Genomic DNA, 24312 nt, shown 5'->3' with positions numbered 1-24312 from the left:
AATGGCTGGCCTGGGGGGGGGGGGAGCTAGGCCTATGTGCTGTAGCCTATTGTATTTTTTAATTTTATAATTTTTATATTTTTCATTTGCAGGTTAAACTGTCAGCTGAGCTCTGTTATTGAAGCTTTGGCTAAAGGCCTGAATTTTACAATGATGTTTTGAAATAAATGTTTAAAAATCGATTGTGTGTTAAATGGTGGTGTGTTGTGTGTGGGAAATGTTTGTTTGAAAAGCTTGTGTGTTATGTTTTCATTAGCGTTAATACACTAATAATTCATTTCAATGTCCGCTATCAAGAGCAATTCAGTTGGTTCATGAAATCGCTGGGCTGCGTGCTGTGCAGTGGTTGTGGTGTGGGAGATTCCAGCTGTCAAAAGAAGACAAAATACTTGCTCCTGGCCAATACCGGCGCTTGACTGCTGCGTAGGCGGGCACAGGGCGTGGTTTTTGCATAACCTATGTGCGATTCGAAATAACACAGCCCACACACATCCATCCTAGCGCTCTGGTGACCTCTGGGGGCCACTCGACGTAAGCACGTGCAATCCTTAGAAACCCCCCCCCCACACATGCACGCGCACGCACGCACACACACACACACACACACACACACACACACACACACACACACACACACACACACAGACATGCATTTCAACACCTACAGGTCAATGATATTAGAATGTAACTCAGTTTATAGAAGAAGCTTGTTGATTGTAATGCCAATATCCCTCTTTTATTTTACATAATAGTGTCAACTTTTAATTGAATTCAACTGTTTCAGTGTGATTTGGTGTATAATTGTGGTAAAACACTGTTTAAGGGTAAAAGGACGTACACCTTCCAGAAAAGAGACAACTTATAATTGATTCCAGCTGAGCCCTGTGATTACACAGGTGGTGCCACAGGTTTATCCTTATTAAGGATAAAAACATTTGATAATTAATAATTTCATAAAGTATTACTAATTTGGGATTATTAATATTTTATCTTGCTCACCTGAATTTAATCCAAATAACGAGCACAACAATAGGGCCTACTGCATTAATGAATGAAAAGTGTTTATATTATTATTTGTCATCCTACTATTTTATATTCACTTGTCATGATGATTTTGATGGCATTTTACCCATCATGTTCTTTTTTGTATTCTTTTCTGGCTTCAATAAGATTATGTAACATTTTGGAATAAAAATACAGATTAGCAGTGCAAAACTGGAGGCCACAATTGCAAATATCTCCACAGCAACACTGAACTTCCCTGGAGAGCTGACATACGCAGGGATAAAGGTAATCCAGACTGCACAGAATATCAGCATGCTGAAGGTGATAAACTTGGCTTCATTGAAATTATCAGGCAGGTTCCGAGCCAAAAAAGCTAGAAAGAAACATAACATAGCCAGGACCCCTATATACCCCAACACAGACCAGAAGCCTACAGCTGAGCCTAATGCACATTCTAAGATGATTTTGTCTTTAAAGTGTTTAAAATTCTGGAAAGGAAAAGGAGGAGAGATAGTTAGCCAAAGTACGCAAATCAGGACTTGTATGAGAGTGAAAGCCAGAACACTGAGTCTCTGCTGAGCAGGGCCGAACCATTTCATGATATTACTCCCTGGAAGTGTAGCCCTGAAGGCCAGTAACACCACTATAGTTTTCCCCAGAACACAAGACATGCAGAGGACAAAGGTGATCCCAAATGCTGTGTGTCGCAGCATGCAGGACCACTCAGAGGGCCGGCCGATGAAGGTCAGAGAACACAGGAAACACAGGGACAGGGAGAAGAGCAGCAAGAAGCTCAGCTCAGAGTTGTTGGCCTTGACTATGGGGCTGTTCCTGTATCTGAAGAAGATGAAAGCCACCATAGCAGTCATGCAAGTTCCTAACAGGGCCGCCGCCGTGAGCAGTGCCCCCATAATCTCTTCATATGATAGAAACTCTGTGTCCTTCTTTTCACAGTCATCTCTTTTCTCATTTGACCAGAATTCAGGATGGCATCGCTCACAGGTGATGGAATCTACAAGTTAAAATCAAAACAGATATTAGATTTCCTGAGTCGCTCCCTTATTTTCCCACGGCGGTGGCAGCAGGGCAGGCCGGGGTCAGAAGATGCCAAAGTCAGGACACTTACTCAGTCAGTCACTCATAGACATTTAGGGAAGGGGGCGGGGCTAGGGAATAGGAGCCGTGCGAGGGATAGGTAGGTGTCGAGTCAGGGTTTGACTGGTGGGTAGGGGGAGTGGCGAGGGGGGTGTGGGTGGTGGGAGGGGGTGTGGTCAGGAAACAGTGTGGGACTAGGGAAGAGGGGCCGTAGCTAGAGATAGGAAGGTTGTAGAGTCGGGATTCTAGGGGTGGGTAGGGGTTGTGGGAAGGGGTTTGGGTGGTGGGAGGTGTTGGGGAGCAAGGAAGGGGCTGGGGCTATGAAAAAAACGGCCGGAGCTAGGGATAAACTAGAACGATCGCACCGCGGATATATGAGCAGTCGACATCCATGTGTCCATTGCCTATTTCCATTTAATTGAAATTGTTTTATTTATTCAACCAAAAAGTTGCAAAATCTTTAAAATCTGTGTTCATAAATTCAATCTGAACATTTGATCTCCGATCTGGAGAGAGCATCACAGACATTTCTACAAAAATCTAACAAATAAAATATGATGCAATACTATTTATTCAAATATCCAGCATCATGTAAGGATGTAAATGCTGCTATCACTGCCAATACCACCATTGAGTCAGGAAATTGTAAAAAAATAAAGCAAGACAGACATTGGCTGCTCGGGGCGTTATCTCTCTTCTAGATGGAATGTTGAAAATATATCAGTCAAATGTTTTATATATCAGTTTTATTTGCAAATCAAACCAAATTAAGTGAGATAAAATGTGTAAGATAATGTTCATGCCTAGTGTTACGGATCGTTAGGTGAAAGTAGGCAGTAACTCAAATATGATCATGTTTACCTATGTATTTCTGGCTGTCTGATCATTGAATGTTGTTGAATTGCCTGGTGGAATTATGAAACTGTGACTTTAACTCATTGAGTGCCAGCCACTTTTGGAGAACGGACGCTCCCAGTGCCAGAGTTTCAGAGCGTTTTCAGTGATTTCTCGAGGCCCACAGAATATTGTGTGATATTACTATGTAAACACCGAACACGCACAAAGAACGAGGAGACTCTATTGTATCATCAGCAAAAAAAAGTTTATTGATACCATTTTCCGTTCTTTAGTTATGAGCCGGAGAAGATAGGTTGTTTTCAGCAAAAACAGGCGTTTCAAATTAGAAGCTGAGATATTCAGCCTTTTGTGAAATGAAGCATTTCAAGCACATTCACTGACTCTCTCTGAAGCTAATATTTTCTGATGTAGTGACATGGTGTAGTTGTGTGGTGCCCTGCATGCCCCACGCCCCTCTCCCCCCCCTCAGCTGCAAACTCCTCCCCACACTAACACACAGCCTCACGCACCCAGCGTCTATTTTCGGAGTGCTCCGTTTTTGTGCGCCGGCTCCCAGCGCGACACGGAAAAGCCAAACCGGACTGCTGAGAATGGTTTGGCCCTTCGGCGTCGGGTGCTGCTTTTCTGGCGGCTAATCGTGTGGAGAAACTATGCAGACAGACAGACAGAGGCAGAGGGGCTCAGTTGTGGGCGCGGATTGACTGCTGTTTGCAGCCAACGTCAGCTCCAGCCAGAGCCATCTATATGGCTCTGGCTGCAGCATGAGCGGTTTCTCTTTCATCACGGGGCTTTTTCCTGCTGTTTTCCTGACCTTTCTCTAATCTGGAGAGCACTGTCGCCATCTAATGAGTCCGTAAAATAGGTTATACACCTTCAATAGCTACAATATTTGTACAGGAGATGCCTGAGGCTTTGATCCACGTCCCACCGTCAAAAAACGCATTTGACGCCGATCGACGTCATTGGCACTGAACGTTACTATTTACTTTGACGCCGATCGACGTCATTGGCACTCAATGAGTTAAGAAGGCTTCACAGGGCGACCTTTGCCGCTTGCTTCTGGAGGGAAGTGCTTCCGGGGTGAGAAGGACAGTATTCACGAGGAGAACGACGGGCTAGCAGAAGCTACCCTATGTTCTATGTGTTGTATTAAGCGTCATGTGATACGTGTGTTTTACGTATGTATGTTTTGTCCATTGATACCTGTAGGCCTTGTATGAGATCAGGCTCCCTCCAAAAGCTTAGCTTCCTGGGAGACCTGGCACACTCACATTGTAAACCTGATGTTAGTGATGATTCTGATGACGATGATGATATGTATGTGTGTGTGTGAATACATTTCATTTCATTTCATATAAACTAATATTTCCAGTCTTGCTTTGGCGCGGCACCACTGAATGAGTGAGGCCTGGACGGCTCTCACTTCTGCACAGATAACAGTGCTGTTCCGACGTTGGGACGGGCCAGGATGCCAGCTGAAGGAAGAGTGGCGACCAGATGGTGCCAAACGTCCTGCGTGAAGGCTCAGGTAATTCAGCTGAATTCAATGGTCAATATCCTAATCTTCTTGTAATCTTTGTCCATTCATCTTACAGTAGCCGGTGTGATGATAAGGTACCCCTAAACAGAGTTGTAGTGCTATCTAGAGAAGTGGGGGAACGCACCTATATGGGGAACACCTGCACACACACAGCACAGGTCCCAACATCCCGCCCCCACCCCCCCCACCCCCCCCCACCCCGCACGCACGCACACACGCTAAGGTTCACGTAGCCTATTCATTAATTAATCGTTGGGGCAATCACTTATATCAACGAATTAAACCCTGCAGAAGTAGCCCATGACATTTGCAACTCTGAAACTAAAAGACGTATATGGGCACAGCAGAGCAGACTCAGCAGAGTCAGTTATCAACACAAACAGCTAAACAATCTCTCAACCAGCGATCACACAAGTTGCACAAGGCATTGATCATCATTTGGCACGGCGGCCGGCATTTCTTGAATTTTGTGGCGAATTCTGGCGATGCAAATTGCAATGGGGTGATTAACGCTAACTTTTGATTCAACCGTGTTGAAAAGAAACACGCTTTTAACATTGTTTCATCATGCTTGTAATTAAACGTACCTTTTTAGCAGCTGGTCCGAAAAATGAAAGGATGTTTGGCTGCCTTTTTCATCTTTACTTGTTATAGGCCTAGGTGGGCTACTGGTGGAAAAATATATATTTTGATGCTGAAAAAGCCAGTAGCTGTTTCAGTATAGCTTTTATTAAGCTGTAGCTAGTTAAGTAGCTGTAGCTAGTTAAGGTGGAATGTTTCCTTTTCCTTCAAGCCACGAGTTGATGCTGTGTGAGTCATTCAGTCCACCTTAAATATAGTTAAGGTGGAATGTTTCCTTCTTTCTTCAAGCCGCGAGTTGATGCCGTGTGAGTAAGCCCACCTTACATATAGGACGAATGACAACGTTGCCAATTTTACTCGTTTTATTGTCTCGACATGCACACACACACTGACACACACAAAACACCCCTTGGAGAAGTATGGGAACGCCGTTCCCCGCGTTCTATGGGCACTACACCTATGCCCCTAGACAAGAGTTTAATTGAGCAGCTGGAAGCCGACAGCCGACGTGTGACACTAGCAATAATTAAGAAATATATTTACTTAAAGGGATAGTTCACATTTTTGAAAGTCTAGCCTATTTGCTACTTACCAATGATGATGTGGGTAGAGTTATTTCTCAGCACAATATATCCTGTTTTCTCATAGTAGCTCTGGAAAGTTAGGCAAAAATGCAAGCAAGGTCAATGGGGTCACGCTCCCGTATGTACAAGCTGATTGAAGCTCACTGAAATGTACTTTGTGTGCACTGTGTGTGTGTGTGTCTGTGTGTGTGTGTGTGTGTGTGTGTGTGTGTGTGTGTGTGTCAGAGGAGGTTTTTCCAGTGAGGCATAGGAGGATGGTCCTCCTCTATTAGATTGGGGATTTTATATTAAAAAAAAAATTATATATATATATATATTTTTTTTTTCATTTTTTTTTTTTATAATAAAATATCAATCAAATGTGTTTTTTCTTATGTGCAGACGCTCATTTTTTCATTCATTATATTCTTATATGCTTAAAATGCTTCAACAACAGTGACCTGAACTGATGGAAAGGAGAGCTCCATGCAGAGAGTCACTCTGGCCCTGGTCCCAGCCTTTAGTAGGCAGATAAAAAAACATTCGCCCTGTGGGTGTTTATTTATTTGGTAATTTATCTAATGAAAAATATAATTGGTTGAAAAACACTTGCAATTCACAGAAACACGTGAGAGTGATGTGTTTTCCCACCAATCACATTGAGCTGGAAGTTTGCACGCCCTTACCCTGGTTAAATCAGGTGAAATCTAATTGGTTGTTGGTTGGATAGATTGCTGACAGTGATTGACATTCTGTATTGTCCAATGCTGAATAGCCTACGTCTGAAAATCTTGTTGAATCCGCTCCATTGGAAATGCAGGAAATGAAGACCTGACAGGCTAATAGATAGATTTACAGACAGTAGCACCTATATTTTCCCCTTTCTCTTTTCCTATGTTTTATATTATCAAGCAGTAAGTTAGCTCACAAGCCAGACAGTCGTTGCATTGTATTACGCAGAGTTTAGAGAGGGCAGCGTGGTTCACACGGAGGACAGAGGCTCAGAAGCAAACACTGGGATAATTTAACCTCATCGGCTGCACTCGCACCGGCTACAGACTGCATGGATATTCAAGTAAGTCAATTCAGTGCGAGTTATCCGGGTCTTCTACTAAATTCGGCGTCCACCAAGCAGTGCTACTTTTTCGTATTATATTGTTTTATGCTGAATAGCCCGCCATTTGGCGATCTTAAACTCGCACATTTTTTAACTGAATTTGGCAGCGCAGAACCAGCGTGGAACGAAACAGCAACAAATATTGTAGCCTATGTTGGACGTAGTGAAGTGTTTTTGATTGATTTGTTCATCCATCAAGCCTTTTACTGACAGACTAACTGTAGCCTAAATATCTTACTTTATTTTGAGGTGCATTACTGCTCAGCCAGAAATTATTCCCACTTTAACTCTTTCTCCTGGGTGCGCCTAACGTTAAAATGCACCAGATGACAATCCATCTTAATTTTGTCCTCAATCTGCATTGAAAATGTGTGAAAATTCACCTTCTTGCAACAGTTGTAGCCTAAGCTAGTGGTTTTCAAAGTGGGGTCCCCAGCAAAAAGGGGGGATTAATCTATGTTCACTATAATTCCATCCATAAGTAACACAATCACAGAATGTATGACTATTTTGGTCATGGGTTTCATATGTCTGTGATAAAAGCAAAACTCTTATCAGATGCGAGACCCTGGAACAAAATCTTATCTATATGGGGGTGCGTGGTGTAATTTGTGTGATTGAATTAAACTGAAATTAAGTTTGATGTTGCCTGCTGTAACAGTGTGGATCTATAAAGCGGTCTGTAGCCTAATAATTTCTATTGATCTTGTTTCCTTGAAGGAGACTGGTGCTGCTATTGAGATTACATTATGGTATAGGAGTGACATATTTGGGACCCGTTTCTGGCCTACCTTGATGAGGTTAGGGGCGGTGGGTGACTTGCTCAGCTGGTTTGTCTTGGCCCCTTGTATAACCCATTATGCTTTTATAAGCATGTAAGCACCCTTATATGGGTGGTAGCACCATATTATAATTGTCAATCAATAGTATGCTTTGCTTTGTTTTCCAGCTGTGTCTGAGCTTTTGTTTTGTTTGTATGTTGTTAAAATCTGTCTTCAAACTGCAAAAGAGAAGAGAAAAAAAAAGGCCCAAATTTTTTCCTCCCCTATTGCCAAGCTCACCAGCCACCACTGGTGTGTGTGTGTGTGTGCACTGTGGATAAAATTTTAGTGAGCATCAGTCAGCTTGTACATACAGGAGCGTGACCCCATTGACCTTGCATTTATTTATTCCCAACTTTCCAGAGCTACTATGAGAAATAAGATTGATCGTGCTGAGAAAGAACTCTACCTATCAACATCATCAAAATGTAATCAGTTGATCCTTGAGTCCAGATGGATGTTTGAGCCCAATTTTAAGAAATTTGTGTTGATGAGGTACTGTGTTCACGAGCCTGAAACGGGTGGTCATGAGGTCACAGTGACCTTGAACTTTGACCAGCAAAATCTAATCAGTTCTGTAAGGGCCTGTGTACCTGCCACAATGGGCCTGCCTGGTATAGGTTCCACACAGCTCTTATGAATCTTTGGAAGAGTATAAAAAACTGGACAAACAGGGTGTTTCTGTAGCATAAACGTATTCCTCCTGACAGATCCTTCGCCCCCCACAAGCTTTTTAGTAGAAATGGGTAAGCTGGTCCTCAACAGGAATTACTTTAAATTTGAAAATGCTTATTATTTACAATGTCAACGTGTAAGTATGGGGAGTACCTGCTCTCCTAATTATGCTAACCTCTTTATGGGTAGGTTTGAAGAAGACTTGGGGCCCTATTCTCCCACAGGCCTTCGGCGCAAAAACTGGCCTTACACGCAAAAAAGCGGGCTTGCGCCTGCCTCGGGAAGATATCAACATGGCTTTAGGCCTCCAAATGCGCTTTAGGCGAACTGGGCGTGGCGCAGTCCCAGAATGGGCGAGAATGGGCGTTTCGGCCTTAAATACCGGCCTAATGATATCTTCCCACCTGGCGTAAATTTAGCGCTTTGCGCTTTTGAAAACCAGGCCTATCCAGTGCGCTGGTTGCGCGGAGCGCTCCTCTGCCCTTTCCTCTGTCCCTTCTCTCTGTGTCACTCCCTCTCTCTTACTCATCAGTCTGACAGGCACAATACGGACTGCTTGAAAAAAAGTTTGCCGGTTCTCCCTCTCTCTCAGAAAAAATAAGTTGTTCTACCGTACATAGTAAAACAACATGACAGTTTTTTCTAACATGACAGTTTTGAGCCCGACATTCAGAGGCTATTGCATCATCCTACCTGTGCAGTGAAGGCAAGAGAAAACGAGATCATTCTGGGCAAACATTCACTGCGGCTTCCCTGCAACAGCCAGACATGTGAAATCTCCCAGCATGCATTGGGCTAATCCATTTCGATAATAAATGGCATCGAAATTAGCCTAAATAGATAGAAAGGTACATCGAAATAGATCTAAATAATGTGTCATGTTCCCACAACATGCTATTGTAGAACATTTCAATATTGGACAAAATAAAATCGCGAAATCCAAACACAACCGAAACATATATTCATCCTGGGCCTATATATATCCCTCGTCGATTTAATGTGATTTAGATAAGTGACAGCGTAACGCGCTTCTACTGTCATGTGCTATACTGTGATGTCTGCTCCAATAAATTGGCCCTACTTCACATTTACTACTCTCTCTCTCTCTCTCTCTCTCTCTCTCTCTCTCTCTCTCTCTCCTCTCTCTTTCTCTCTCTCTCTCCTCTCTCTCTCTCTCTCTCTCTCTCTCGAGAGAGAGAGTGTGTGTGTGTCTCCAAACTCCTCCCTCCGTCTGTGCTGCGCAGTGCTCTGCTGCTGGGAGTTTGAGCAGCGACTCTCCCTGGCAGCGAGTGTGGATAGGTCTCACTGTCTCTTGGGTTTGAGAGCCCCGATGAACCCCCGTGCGACTCTAGGCTTTATGCTGCTCACCCAGTCCATTTCTGGAACCCCCCACCGCAGCAGCGCGAAGCTGCAGCTACAGTATGAGAATGAGGCTCGTTCGTTTCTGACTGTAAAATCGCCAAGCCATTTCCGCGGGAGGCGGCTGCTTTTGGTCCACGGGTCCCGTGGCTGTGGCTTTGTCTCTGTCTCTGTCTGGAGAGAACTGTCGCCACTTAGTGGTCGGTAAAATAGATTATACACATTCTCTTGCTCCAATAGTGATATAGAAGACGTAAAAGTTGTTGATTGATGTCCCACCGTCAAAAAAAAAAAATGTTTATGTAAGACGAGATATCTCGGCTCTGGCACTCAAGCGTTGGATTATGTAAGACGAGATATCTCGGCTATGGCACTCAACGTGTTAACCAAAAAACTTTGAATATATTCGAACGAATTTCGGGCAATTAGGCCCCTATCGTTGCATCGGCGCAGTTTCTAGGCCGAGCGGCAGGCGCAGATCAAAGCAGTGGGCGTGGAAAGGCGCACTTGATATCGTCGTGCTGGCGCTAGATGCAGCCCAAAGCATTACAACCACGCCTTTTAGGCGTAAAATTATGCACCGTCATGCTCATTGGATAAGTGCAATAAACGAATCGCACGCTTGCCTTTTTAGCTCCAATTCCAGTGATCCCGCAAAACCAGACGAAAGCCAAACGCTCTGCCCCCCCCCCCCTCCCTTCATCCAGCCTGTCTGTCTGCATTATAGGCTATTATTCCATATTATTATGCTTCTCAAACCAATCTAACTGCAGTTTCAATACTGCAAGCATGTAAATACGCTACACTATAGCAAGATCAAAGTGAAAATAATGTTCTATGCATCAGCTAGAAAAATATAGCCTATTAGATTGGTGAAAGTTTGTCCAGAAAGATATAATTTTCTCTCGCCTGCTGCAGGAAGGATGATGCACATAAATATACCCTACATTATGTCAAGTCATTGCATAAATGTGTTTTTATTGTAAAACTAAATGTGAAATAGGGCCAAGTTATTGGAGGGACATCACAGTATAGCAGATGCCATTAGAAGCGCCTTCCGAAGCGCGTTCCGCTGTTACTTCTCTAAATCACGTTAACTCGACAAGGGGTATATATAGGCCCAGGAGGACATATATGTTTCACTTAGGGTGGTGTTTTAATTTCGATGATTTATTTGGTCCAATATTGAAATGTTCTACAATTGCAGGCTGTGTTACCATTACACATTATTTTAGATCGACCTTTTATATCTATTTCGCCTCATTTGGTTGCTATTTAGTAGCGAAATTTAGTACCCAATTGCATGCTGGGGCATTCACAGGCAGTCAGAGAGAGACAGTCGTATTGTGCCTGTCAGACTGCCTGCAGCCTCAAAGCGGTACTGACGGAGTTGTTTTACCCAGGCTGGAAGCGTTGTCACACAGGCTTGTGACAGTAACTCAACGCGGAAGGATTTATTTCACAATAAACTGGTAAACGCACACCAATGCCTGCTCCTGTCAGTAGGAGAGAGGGAGAGAGTGACACAGAGAAGGGTGACAGAGGAGAGAGGGGACGGACTGGCCCATTGAATAGGCCTGCTTTTCAAAGGCGCAAGGCGCTAAATTAACGGCAGGTCGGAAGATAGGAGTACGCCGGTATTTAGCGCCGACACGCCCACTTTGGCGCATTCAGGGACTCCGCCACGCCCATTCGGCCTAAAGCGCATTTGGCAGCCTAAAGCCTATTGCTATTTTCCCGAAACAGGCGCTAGGCACGTTTTTTTGCGGTTAAGGCCCGTAATAGCGCCGATGGCCTGTGGGAGAATAGGGCCCTTAAAGTTCGTTCGAATTTTATTTGGGGGAAAAGTGACAGCCCTAGATGAGACCGCAGTAAAACCTTAGAGGAAGGGTAGCATTAAGCTTTAAAGTGCCGGATTTCCCCTGGTTGGGAAAGAAATAGCGCTATATAAATCAATAAGGAATAAAACGTACGTTAGTCATACAGTGACTGAATTAGCTAGCAAATCCAAGTGTATAGGTAGAAACGTTGAGGGGAGTTTATGTGAGAAACAGGTAAGCTTGAAGCTGGCCGTTCTGAGATAGTGGCGCTCGGAAGAAATTGCATATTACTGAAATGAAAAGAGACGCTTTACCAATTGTGGTTGCACAAATTTAATAGGAAGATGCTTCTAAATGTAAGTGCTATTCAGTTGCTGGGATGAACAATAAGTAGCAGAATCTGTTACATAAGGCTGTGTTGTCTACCGCGGTTGTTTGTTAAATCGGCTTGTTTGAAAGAAAATCATTGGCTATTGAGAGATTTCAATAGGAGATTGAGGAATGAGGTGAAATAATGATATCATATAGTTAATTCCCATAGAATTGACTATCACCGCATCAATAGTTTCTATCCTTAGCTGAGGCTTAATAATTAGGGAATTAATTTATAAGCCAGCAGCTGATTTACGGTAACTGTACGCCATTGCACCGGATAATAATAGTGCTTGTTCGCAAGTAGGTAACAGCTATTATAATATATTGGGAAAATTGTACGTGATGGGCTCTATTCTCCCACAGGCCATCGGCGCTATTACGGGCCTTAACCGCAAAAAAACGTGCCTTGCGCCTGTTTCGGCAAGATAGCAATAGGCTTTAGGCTGCCAAATGCGCTTTAGGCCGAATGGGCGTGGCGCAGTCCCAAAGTGGGCGTGTCGGCGCTAAATACCAGCCTAGTCATATCTTGGGAGCTGGCCTACATTTAGCGCTTTGCGCTCTTCAAAAGCAGGCCTATTCTTTGCCTTCACTGCTTCTTCTCTGTCACCCTTCTCTCTCTCTCTCTCTGAGTTCCCAGCATGCATTGTGTTTCTTCATTTCGCTACTAAATAGCCACCAAATGAGCCAAAATAGATATAAAAGGTAGTTCTAAATTAATGTGTAATGGTAACACAGCCTGCCATTGTCAACATTTCAATATTGGACCAAATAAAACCTCGAAATGAAAACACCACCCTATGTGAAACATATATGTCCTCCTGGGCATATATATACCCCTTGTCGAGTTAACGTGATTTAGAGAAGTAACAGCGGAACGCGCTTCGGAACGCGCTTCTAATGGCATCTGCTATACTGTGATGTCCGTCCAATAACTTGGCCCTATTTCACATTTAGTTTTACAATAAAAACACATTTATGCAATGACTTGACATAATGTAGGGTATATTTATGTGCATCATCCTTCCTGCAGCAGGCGAGAGAAAATGATATCTTTCTGGACAAACTTTCACCAATCTAATAGGCTATATTTTTCTAGCTGATGCATAGAACATTATTTTCACTTTGATCTTGCTATAGTGTAGCGTATTTACATGCTTGCAGTATTGAAACTGCAGTTAGATTGGTTTGAGAAGCATAATAATATGGAATAATAGCCTATAATGCAGACAGACAGGCTGGATGAAGGGAGGGGGGGGGGGGCAGAGCGTTTGGCTTTCGTCTGGTTTTGCGGGATCACTGGAATTGGAGCTAAAAAGGCAAGCGTGCGATTCGTTTATTGCACTTATCCAATGAGCATGACGGTGCATAATTTTACGCCTAAAAGGCGTGGTTGTAATGCTTTGGGCTGCATCTAGCGCCAGCACGACGATATCAAGTGCGCCTTTCCACGCCCACTGCTTTGATCTGCGCCTGCCGCTCGGCCTAGAAACTGCGCCGATGCAACGATAGGGGCCCTTGTGTCATAGTGAATGTGATAAGGGAATGCATGCAAAGTTGTGTGAGTTGTGAAACACATGGCTGTCGGCCATTTTGAATGTAGTTCAAACGGACAATGGGAATTGTAGTCTTTGGCCCCTATCGTTGCATCGGCGTAGTTTCTAGGCCGAGCGCCTGGTGCAGCGCTGATCAGTGGCCGTGGACCAGCGCACTTGATATCTTGGTGCTGGCGCTCCACTCAGCCTAACGCATTACAACCACGCCTTTTAAGTGTAAAATTATGCACCGTCAGTTCATTGGATAAGTGCAATACACGAATCACAAGCTTGCCTTTTAAGCTCCAATTCCAGTGGTCCAGTAAAATCAGACAACGTCTGTCTGTCTCCATATATCGGCTATTATTCCATATTATGATGCTTCTCAAACCAATCTAACTGCAGTTTAAATACTGCAAGCATGTAAATACCCTACACTATAGCAAGATCAAAGTGAAAAGAATGTTCTAAATGCATCAGCTAGAAAAATATAGCCTATTAGATTGGTGAAAGTTTGTCCAGAAAGATATAATTTTCTCTCGCCTGCTGCAGGAAGGATGATGCACATAAATATACCCTACATTATGTAAAGTCATTGCATAAATGTGTTTTTATTGTAAAACTAAATGTGAAGTAGGGCCAAGTTATTGGAGCGGACATCACAGTATAGCACATGACAGTAGAAGCGCATTCCGAAGCCGCTGACACTTATCTAAATCACGTTAAATCTACAAGAGATATATATAGGCCCAGGAGGACATATATGTTTCACTTAGGGTGGTGTTTTAATTTCGATGTTTTATTTGGTCCAATATTGAAATGTTCTACAATTGCAGGCTGTGTTACCATTACACATTATTTTAGATCGACCTTTTATATCTATTTCGCCTCATTTGGTTGCTATTTAGTAGCGAAATGGAGTACCCAATTGCATGCTGGGACATTCACAGGCAGTGAACTTACAACTGCTATTTCCTATAGGACGTGTGTTGTGTCTGTCTGAGCGAGGGAGTCAGAGAGAGACAGTCGTATTGTGCCTGTCAGACTGAGGAGAGAGGGAGAGAGTGACACAGAGAAGGGTGACAGAGGAGAGAGCCAGAGGGGAGGGAGAGAGCCAGAGGGGAGCGCTCCGCGCAACTGGCGCACTGAATAGGCCTGGTTTTCAAAAGCGCAAAGCGCTAAATTTACGCCAGGTGGGAAGATATCATTACGCCGAGATTTAAGGCCGACACGCCCATTCTGGGACTGCGCCACGCCCATTCGGCCTAAAGCGCATTTGGCAGCGTAAAGCCATATTGATATCTTCCCGAAGCAGGCGCAAGGCACGTTTTTTTGCGTTTAAGGCCCGTTTTAGCGCCAAAGGCCTGTGGGAGAATAGGGCCCTTTGTGTGAATGAATGCAATGCATGTGTACAGCTACAAATATTTTACTCAACTTGATTAAAAGTAGAGCACATGATTAGAAACTGTATAGTAAATAAGCAACTTGTTAAAATAAAGTAGAATTAGAGGAAACTTTGCTGTGTAATAACATATTTGTGTAATTTTCAGAAATGGAGGATCAAATCCTGCCCATTCAAGAAATGAGGACTCTTCATGGGCTCATAGCAGTAGAAAGGACAACTGAATGGTCTTATTGGACGCAGGGGTCGTGGCCAGCTATAGGCACTTTTGAGAAAGCTAAATTAAATGCAGTGTTAGAACAATTATCTCTTAAAAAATTGGATGACCAAGCTAGGAGAGAACATTAAATAGCCTACAATTTATGGGCTGCTCAGAATTCTTAGAACAAGCCATGCGCCAATTAGAATTATTGACAGGAGAGGAGAGAATAGGTGTGGCTGGGGCATTGGTGAGTACAAAGCAAACAGGAAGCGAACAAAAGGCAGAACAGCAGCCACTTCAGCCACTTCGAACAAAAGACAGGAGAGATGGATCTTACAGGAAGGTAGGCCACCCCCGCTCCCTTTATGTAAACAGAGGGGGGTGGGGTGGGTAACAGGGCCAAAATGAGATAGCAGGAGGCAGTGAGTGTGCAGGCCGATATATTCAGAGTCCGAATAGGGGAGTATGCAGAAAGCAAGATAGATGTTTTGTGTGTGGGAATCCTACACACTGGGCCAGGAATTGTCCAGTTAATCCTTACAATGTGCATACATTGCAAGAATGAAATTACAGAATGACTCCAGTTGGGTGAAAGGACTTAGAGTTATTTAACATAGTGACAATGCCTCTCACCCCCTCTTCCTAAACAGAGATAAGACCATTTGAAGTAGAGGAGAGGGTAGAGAACAATAACAATTGCATAAGACTTTGAGAAGTTAACATTTGAGGGTTTGAGTGAGGAGAGCAAAATTAAAATTTGTTTGGGGAATAAATAACACAGAATTGTCTAATTATGGTAATATCACTATCCATATTTTGAGTTGAATTTCAGATTCTTCCAATTTATGTTGCCATATAAATTAGAGACAGAGATGGCTGCTATAAATTTGAGCAACATTGTGAACCTCATGTCCGATGAGGTCACTTTGGGTTAGTATTCCTTTGTTGGTATGTTAATGTGTTACACTGCTTTATGATCCATATTTAACTTTGCTGTAAGTTTGAGAAGAAGAGAAAATGAATTGTCTATCACGATTAAGTCACAAGTAATTAAAATACTATGTTCTTTTATTTCAGAAGGAGCTCAGCTGAACTGGAGAAAATGAGAGCACAGAAAATTAAGGAATAACTGAGATGTGGGAAATCTATGCTGTGTTTAACATATTTTGTGTGTGTTTCAGAGAAACGGAACAATGGGCTGGAGAAGGAAGCAGTGTTATAGAACATCATTAGTAATGGGAAAGACAGATTAGGAAGAGATAGCACAAGCTATATGGTAGAAAATGTATAATTTGAAAAGGAAGAACAGCACAGGGGAGAAGTTCACCCCCGAGATGTTTGGGGAGATAAGTGGCGCAGAAATGTCTAAGAGAGACAGACAGATTATTAAGATTACACAATAAGAACAACGTTCTGAACTGTGCTAAAGGTACGGTCAGTTCGGGAGTACTATTAATCTGAGAATGTTAACATTGTGTCACATCGCTTTAATTCTCTAGGGATCAAGTTTGTTCTAAGATAGAGAGGAAGAGAGAATACAGTTGTTGTGTGCAGGAAAATTGTACATTATGAAAGGTTACTAATGTTGGTTCTAACATTTCAGAAGGAGCCCGAGATGAGGTGCTGGAAAAAACACAGTATGAATAACTGATAAGTTTCAAGCAAATGTAGACAGGAACTATATTTACATAATGTTGTCTTGTCATGTCATGTGAATCTCTGAGACTTAACAGGGCAATGGGAGGGGAACTTAATAATCTAATCTAAATGCTATATTTCTTACAGGGGATGACGTCCTGTAGGCTGAGGTTATGTCATGTAAATCTCTTAGGGGGAAACCACAACATTGCTTGACTTGCAGAAAGGAAGAAAAGGCGGTATTCCAGTTGGAGTTGTAACTACTTTGATCTTTTACTTTAGGTATGACATGTGAAGCACAAGGAATCTATTAGTGGAAAATGTAAAACCTGAATTAAATTCTAAACTCCACAGGATAAGCAAAGGTGCTCAGGACAAGATGCGAAAGCAATTGTTCACCAGTAGGTGTGAGTATGCAAAATGGAGTCAACACTAACCAATCATTTGGCTAAATTGGGGAGAGTGGGCTTTGTTTCAAAGAAAAGCCTGCAGTGATTAAAGGGAAAAACTCATTTTGATGTATTTTTACTATTACAAGCATTTGGTTACAGGAGAGAAACAACAGCAAGGCCCAGTTCATGTTAATCTGTTATATCAATGTAAAGTCAGTGTCATTTAAGAATGATGTAGCAGGGAAAATTAACACTTATCTTTCAGATACCAAGGAGGAAGAGAAGCAGTGCTTATGATCAGAGCAATTTGTCGATGTTTAAGGCATCATATTACCTGGTTTGGAAAGGATGGGATAATAATTTAAAAAGGAAACTTGTAAGACAACAGAATTTTGGTACTAATATTTTCCTTTCACAGGAAACAGTTGATAAAAGAATCGAAAGTCATATTTAAAGGTTTTTATTGCAATGGGAGTGATTGAAATGATAATTTGGAGACAGAGAACAGCCATCTGTCATTGTAAACAGGGGTAAGATAACATTCCTTCCAGGTTTGAAGAAAAAATCATTGGTAAGACCCAACTACATGTAATTGTATTGTCTTGGCTGATGATAGCTATGGCACTACAGTTAATTAATATTCAGTCTAATATAATATTTCGTCATAAGGAAGTGGAAGTAGTTGTGGAAGGTTGTGGGAAATAATGCTTTATCATACGCAATGAGTGACATGGAAAGTTCCTGACATATATGTGTATAATGTTTGGTGGAGGAAATAATCTTGCTTGTAAAAGTGTAAATTGTCATTAATCTGTGTGCTTGTCTGTTATGCAGAGATGGACAATGGAGTGAAAATCTGGGAGCGATTTTCAGAGGGGGGAATGAAGCGATGAGAGTTCGGAGTTCAGACTTGTGTATGAGAGAGAGTGAAAGGGACGGACTTGACATTTTCTGACTGACCGGGAGAGAATTTTATTTGTTCATAGAATCTAAGTGAGCTCAAGAGCTAGAACATGTTTATTTGTGTTATTGGTTGCGTGATTAATTGGTTACAGGATCAAAAAGTAAGGTAAGTATGACATAATATGGAACTATGGTAACAGCTGAAATACTGAATGACTTAATACACTAACCAAAACTAACTAATTCATAACTAATTATGAAAGTTGGGTGTTACAATAACCAAAATGTATTGGGAGTAGCCATGGGAAAGGACCGAATCCAGAGCAGGTAATATTGAAGAGGAATCAATTTAAAGGTGAGATTAATCATTCTTTATACAAATTATGCTGTTAATGTCAAATGAAAGGAAATGAGAACCTGAAGATCCATATGTTTGTGTGTTGCCATGTAAATAATTTGTTAGAATAGTAATTTAAGTGATGAGTTCAATGTGGTGTGCATTGTAAGCAGATGAGATGCTCAAAATTTCTGTTTGTGTCATTACAGGAGAGAAAATTGAGACCGAGAGGAGCATTGGAACATTTAGGAGTGTACAGATAGGAAATGACTCATTGCTGGAACCTGGACAATTCATATTTGATAATGGAGCGATACAATCAATGAATATAGCAATTAATAATATGGAAATATAGGAAATTAGGGTCGTAAGTATGAAAATAATGCAGTGCAAATTTAATTACAAATAATGCGGAATAATGAGGGAAATTGTCCAGTGCTCCATAAATGGAAAAAAAGGAGGGAATTGTAGATAAATAAACCTGAATCCCTGTTCATTACTACTCCAGGGAGACAGAGGGCGCTGTGGACTGCAGACACAGTGTCTGGGCGGAGCCTAGACCAAAGGTTATAAAGGATTATAGGACCCTTTGTTAGGGGTCATTTGCCATCTTAAGGAAGTAGTGTGAGCAGGCAGTGATCCGGATCCGTGTGTGGACTTTTGTTTTTGTAAATAAACTATGTTACAATTTATTCTCTAGTAAATTTACTTATTTAAAGGTTAAAACGAAACTTCTCACCACAAATCTCATACAACTAAATTTGTTGTGTATCTTTTGAAGTGCCCGTCTGGCTTATGTTATGTGGGTAAGACCAGAAGGCATTTAAAAATCTGCAACTCTGAACACTAAAGTAAGATTAGGAACAAGGATGAAAAGTCCCCAGTAGCAAGGCACTTTAATTCTGCCGGCCATCATGTGTGTTCTCTTAGGTTCCAGGGCATTGAAACTGTAGCACATTTGGTATTTACATCATAATCACATAATGCAACTCAACCATTTTCTATGAATCAGAACAAGACTTCGCAGTACTCCCAAATGTTATATTCAAGTGCACTGATGATGAACTCCTCTATTACTATAATTGTATTGTATATAAACATATAAATACTGGTATTATATTTGAATATTTATTTGATTGCTGATATTGAATTTACTTGATCCATTAAATAATACTAGAGTACCTGTGGTGTTGCTGACTTCTCCCTCTGCACATGGTATACAGTCATAGCAGCAGACTGGCTTTCCTTTCTGGAGGACCTTACGGGTTCCTGGGGGACAGCTCTCACTGCACACTGACACAGGCACCTGCATGAACAAACAAGCAGTATGAGATACACTTTGATATGCTGTTGTCTTTACAGGTCACCATTTGGAATTCTGATGAAATTGACATTACGATACAATAATCCCATTCCATGAGTGATCATACGGTATTAAAGAAGAATAAAAAAAAAAGATTACACCCTGGACCTTATTTCCAGCTTTACATATGTTTAAGTCACCCTGACAACTTCAGTTTGATTAGCAGCAGCAGAAACGATAATCAGTTTGAACTGCAACCTGAAAACGAGGAAAATGGGGCATCTGAAATGATTGTATTTATGTCTAGTCAAAAGCTTATTCCGACACACAGCGGCTCATTATGCTTATTATATAATAGAGAGAACATGAATTAGTGATGTAACGTACCCCCGTGCTGCCGACAGCCTGCTCTGTTTGCTGTCCATCACATAGATAGCACATCCTGCTTTATCTCCCGCTGCTATTTGTAATCCATATGGCCTTATTCCATACGAGCTGCAATTGAATTGAAATGAATCGTCCATACTCTTGAAATCAGATCATATCTATACATGGCCGTAATAGCTATGAGGACGGGGAGGTCCGGACGTTCCCTAATATTTCAGAGAAAAAAATAAAACAATCTGCATGGAAAAGCATGAAAAACACGGGATCGCTTTTATTTTGAAACGAAAGGCAGGTCAGGCAGGAAGTCATCTGACGCCGCGTCTGCGGTAACTTGATTCCGAGAGAGCAGCAGCATGGTGGTGAGTGATGACTGTCTGTTTGCCTGGCGAGATAATTGAAGGTGAGCGAGCTGCGAGACAGTGAGCGAGTGAACGACAGACAGTGAGTGACACTGACAGATTTTTGAGCAACAACCAAGAAAGTGTCTAGTCTGTCTCTTAAGTAATGTTACCTGTGTGACACGTTCGGATGCTACTGGCTAATCATGCATGATGCCAATTGCCAAGTTCCCGAAGTCAGGTATGCAGGTGGCTATATGCATGGTTTCAGTTTCATGACCCAATAAGTAACAAAAAGAGGTGGTGTAAAGTTAAAAACAGCATAATATATTTTATTTTATTTTTCAATCGTTCCTATCAGGAATAAATAAATGTCCCTCTGTATGTTTTTTTTTTATTATCGATGATGACTTTGTGTGTTGTGTACGGCTTGGGTTGTGTACCTGTGTTTGTAGGTGTCATTTTGATATGAATTTGGCTAAAACAGTTTGTGTTTGTTAGTTACAATTATGTTGACAGGAGAGCTGAGCAGGTGGTGACATGAAAGAGAATATACTGAATAATGACATCACAACAGTATAATCCTAATGTTGATTTAAAATGATATATTACTCTAAATATGGCTAAAAAAGTGGAAAAAAAAACCTCAAACTTTTTTTCGGCGGCGCCCGCCGAATCCGCCTCCCCTTGCTGGACCTCCCCTATTTCGGAACCCTGGTTACGGCCCTGTATCTATAGGCTATGCTAGGCTGGCTGCTACACAACAGACTGAGTCAACTCTGACCGGCCCCGGATGTGCTTCGGGAGAAGTAGAGAAGCGCTTCTGTTTGGTAACAGAAGAAGAAGAGAAAACCACAGATGAAGAAGAGAAGCACTGATTATCGTTTCTGCTGATGCGAATCAAAGTTGTCAGGGTGACTTAAAGATCCTATTTAAAGCTGGAAATAAGGTCCAGGGTGTAAAAAAAACGGAATTCTCCTTTAACCTGTTCTGAGTTCTGTGCCCAAATTAAGGACTTAGTGTGCAGATTTAGCTGTTTTTCTGCAGGTAAAGATGAGTCGTAAAGACCAACGGTCACAAACTCCACACTGCCATTTTCGTCCGGCTGCCAGTTTATAATGTCATACTTTGCTGCTGGGTCTCCATTCTCATCAAAGTAAACGTTCTCCCCCTCCTTTGTCTTGAACTGAACCTTTTTTATGTGCTGCAAAATCTAAGCAGATACATATTACTTTACTTATTCCATTAAATGTAGAGCACCTCGTATTAGCTCTGCAGAATGATGGACATGCAATCATTTATTAAACAATACCATTAAAAATAAAAGCAAAAAAAAATCTACAATCATTCAGCATTGATCAACTCACTGTGAATGGATCTGGCTGTACCTTGTTGCCACAAATTTCTTTACAGCCAAGAACACTATGTAGAGCGTGAGCCACAGCATACACTGCTTTATAGACATTGTTAAATGAAGGCATGTATGACATATCAGTGAAACTGTTTTGCTGCACAGACAGATCTTCAGACCCTGTACAGTATCTCTGATTCCCTCCTGAGCCCTTCGTCTGCTTGAACCTACAATCAAACATTGTCTCCCAGAATTCTGTGAACAATTCATGACTAGATGAATTGAGTGACTTTACATCCAAAATGAACTCTCTCATGCCTGTGACATGGGCCTTGGGGATGTTCAGCCCTATAACACCATCCAGGATGTGGTGTCCATTCATAGTTACAATGTTGGGATCAACGATCCAGGCCTCACTGCCAACCCACTGGTACCCAGTCAGGTTGTGGGAGGCCATCTCATGTATTAGTATTTCCAAATCAGCATAGTGGAGGAATGCAACAATCACCTGGGAAGTGGAAGCTTTGATAATGTCAATCATTATCTGTATTTTTTCTGGTGGCTCTGTTCTAAAGAAGGATAGAGAGTACTCTAGACAGATGCCCAGCTTTTGGGCCGTCTCTGTGAATATGGCCATGCCTTTGTTGCCATAATCATCATTGCTCCTAATTGCCCCGACCCAAGTCCAGCCAAAGTGCTTGACCAACTGGGCCAGACCTCTGCTCTGGTGGAAGTCACTGGGTATTGTTCTGAGGAAGGATGGGTACCGGACTTTGTCACTGAGACAAGCACAGGTGGCCCAGTGGCTGATCTAGGTAGTAGAAAGGAATGATATTGCCAAGATGAGGATGCAAATTCTAAAACAATGTACACGAAAACATAGAGCACATCACATTAGCATTAATGCTCTTAAAACTGCCTAAAACTCTGAGCAGTCAGACACTTTGCAGTATAATAATTATTGTATTATCACCAAGAAAATTTTATAAAAATAAATAGATCAAACTGTGGCCCAGATCATTACAGTACATGCTTGTACATCAAGTGTAAAAAAGAAAACACCCACCAATGGGATATGAAAAGGTCCAATGACAGTGGATATAGCCATGGAAGAAGAGGAGTAGTCCACTCCTATAATGGCCTGCACTTGGGCTGGTCTGGTGCAGGGTGCCATGGAGGCTGTGTATATATCCTCATTACCATTAGCCAAGGCCAGTGCCACCCTTATTCCCTTTGGAATGGAGGCACATGAATCATAGATCTTGTAGCCCAGAAAGATGCCAGGCAGCAAGTCTGTGCTGTTGTTAATCTCCTCAATGGCAAAGAGCATAGCTTGAGCAATCTGGAATGCTGGGAGAAACAAACTTGACCCAAACAATTATAAGCAGTTGGTCTTATAGCCAGTATGTCTTCGAAATGAAACAAAATTAAAAGTGAAAATTATATGAGTAAACATTTATTTCACAACTCAGCGTGATAACGTTTTTTAATTCATTTTGTTATATCTACCCACTCAGTTCTTCTAATCTTCTACAGTATCTTACTTATGTCAAACAGCTTGCTTGATTCACCTTGTGCACTGCAGTGGCGGTGGTCTGTACATGTAGGTGTCCTGTCTGTCTTTCCAGTTGTCGTGGAAACCAAAGATTCCACCTAAAATAATGTCCCCATTCTGAGACAGCTGGGGGATCTCCGGCTCCTTTATCTGCCGACACACCGGCTCCTCAGATGCCACCAGCAGCAGCTGCAGAAGGACCCAACCCTGCTCTGTCCACCTTTGGGTCGACATCATACTAAAGGCCAAGAGTGATAGGACTATTCAGCACAAAATTGTGATGCAAATTTTTACCCACCTGTCAATCACAGCAACAGATGTGTACACATCAGAAGCAAATTTCTGAAACATCATCCATGGTCCGAAAAAATAAACGCTGCAAATTAATCGCACAAGAAGACAAAAAAGCGTGTATAAGGACGTTAAGAGACAAACGGCAGGGCAGCAGCAGATGTGCCCTAACAGGAGCAGAGCAGAGCTTGCATCAGTATTTATAGATATTAAAGCATGCCACATACTGTAGTAATCGACAGTGATGTTCCATAGCTCCACAGGGAGGCCAGGACAGAGGAGGGAGGTGCAAAACTGGAAAGTTCTTAATGAGTTTTGGCTGTATCTTATGAGTAGTAGCCTATTCAGTCGCATACAATTTAGGGATGGGCAATGAATTTCGTTTTTTCGAAAAATTGTTTTTATTATCAAGATCATCTTTTATTATTATCTTTATCTTTATCTTTATTGTTTATTGAAGCAGGGACAGTACACAATAAATATATTGCACCAGAGATAGCTAAAAGATAATTTGCATCTGTAGTCCCTGGGCACACAGAGTCCTGAGCGCACACAGTACATATCAAATACAGCAATTAAAGGAAAATCCTAATGTCTAAACAATCAAGATACATGACAAAAATGATACTTACTATTAGCAAGATACAACATATACAATGATATAGAATATCAATAGATAGAACATAGAGGTAGATAGCAATCCACTAAAATCACACATTGGCAAATGGTAAAAAAATAAAGGCAGTGGAAGATCCTATAGAATAAACAGACATTTGCCATCAACAGAAAATTCTCAAGAGTTAGAAAGTTATATTTCTTGATGATGTCACAATGATGATAACTGTTAGGTTTTTTATCCAGGACCTTCAGT

The 24312-nt window shown here is 41.9% G+C and overlaps 1 protein-coding gene across 1 annotated transcript in view; it reads right to left on the bottom strand.

Moving 5' to 3' along the window:
- Positions 1-1103: 1103 nt before the first annotated feature.
- Positions 1104-24312, bottom strand: part of LOC310789195 (extracellular calcium-sensing receptor-like) — a gene marked incomplete at both ends in the record, with an annotated part of 34180 nt that continues 10971 nt past the window's right edge. Inside the window, 6 exons of the mRNA XM_083650781.1 lie at positions 1104-2017; positions 19399-19522; positions 21230-21457; positions 21612-21822; positions 22186-22344; positions 23167-23388. Of these exons, the coding sequence (XP_083506907.1) occupies positions 1104-2017; positions 19399-19522; positions 21230-21457; positions 21612-21822; positions 22186-22344; positions 23167-23388 (1858 nt within the window). The remainder of the gene's footprint in view (positions 2018-19398; positions 19523-21229; positions 21458-21611; positions 21823-22185; positions 22345-23166; positions 23389-24312) is intronic.

The sequence above is a fragment of the Poromitra crassiceps genome (assembly GCF_964638095.1).
Source record: "Poromitra crassiceps genome assembly, chromosome: 14".
In the NCBI taxonomy this organism is placed as follows: domain Eukaryota; kingdom Metazoa; phylum Chordata; class Actinopteri; order Beryciformes; family Melamphaidae; genus Poromitra; species Poromitra crassiceps.
The sequence above is the reverse complement of the archived record's forward strand: the minus strand, read 5'-3'. Positions and strand labels throughout refer to the sequence as shown.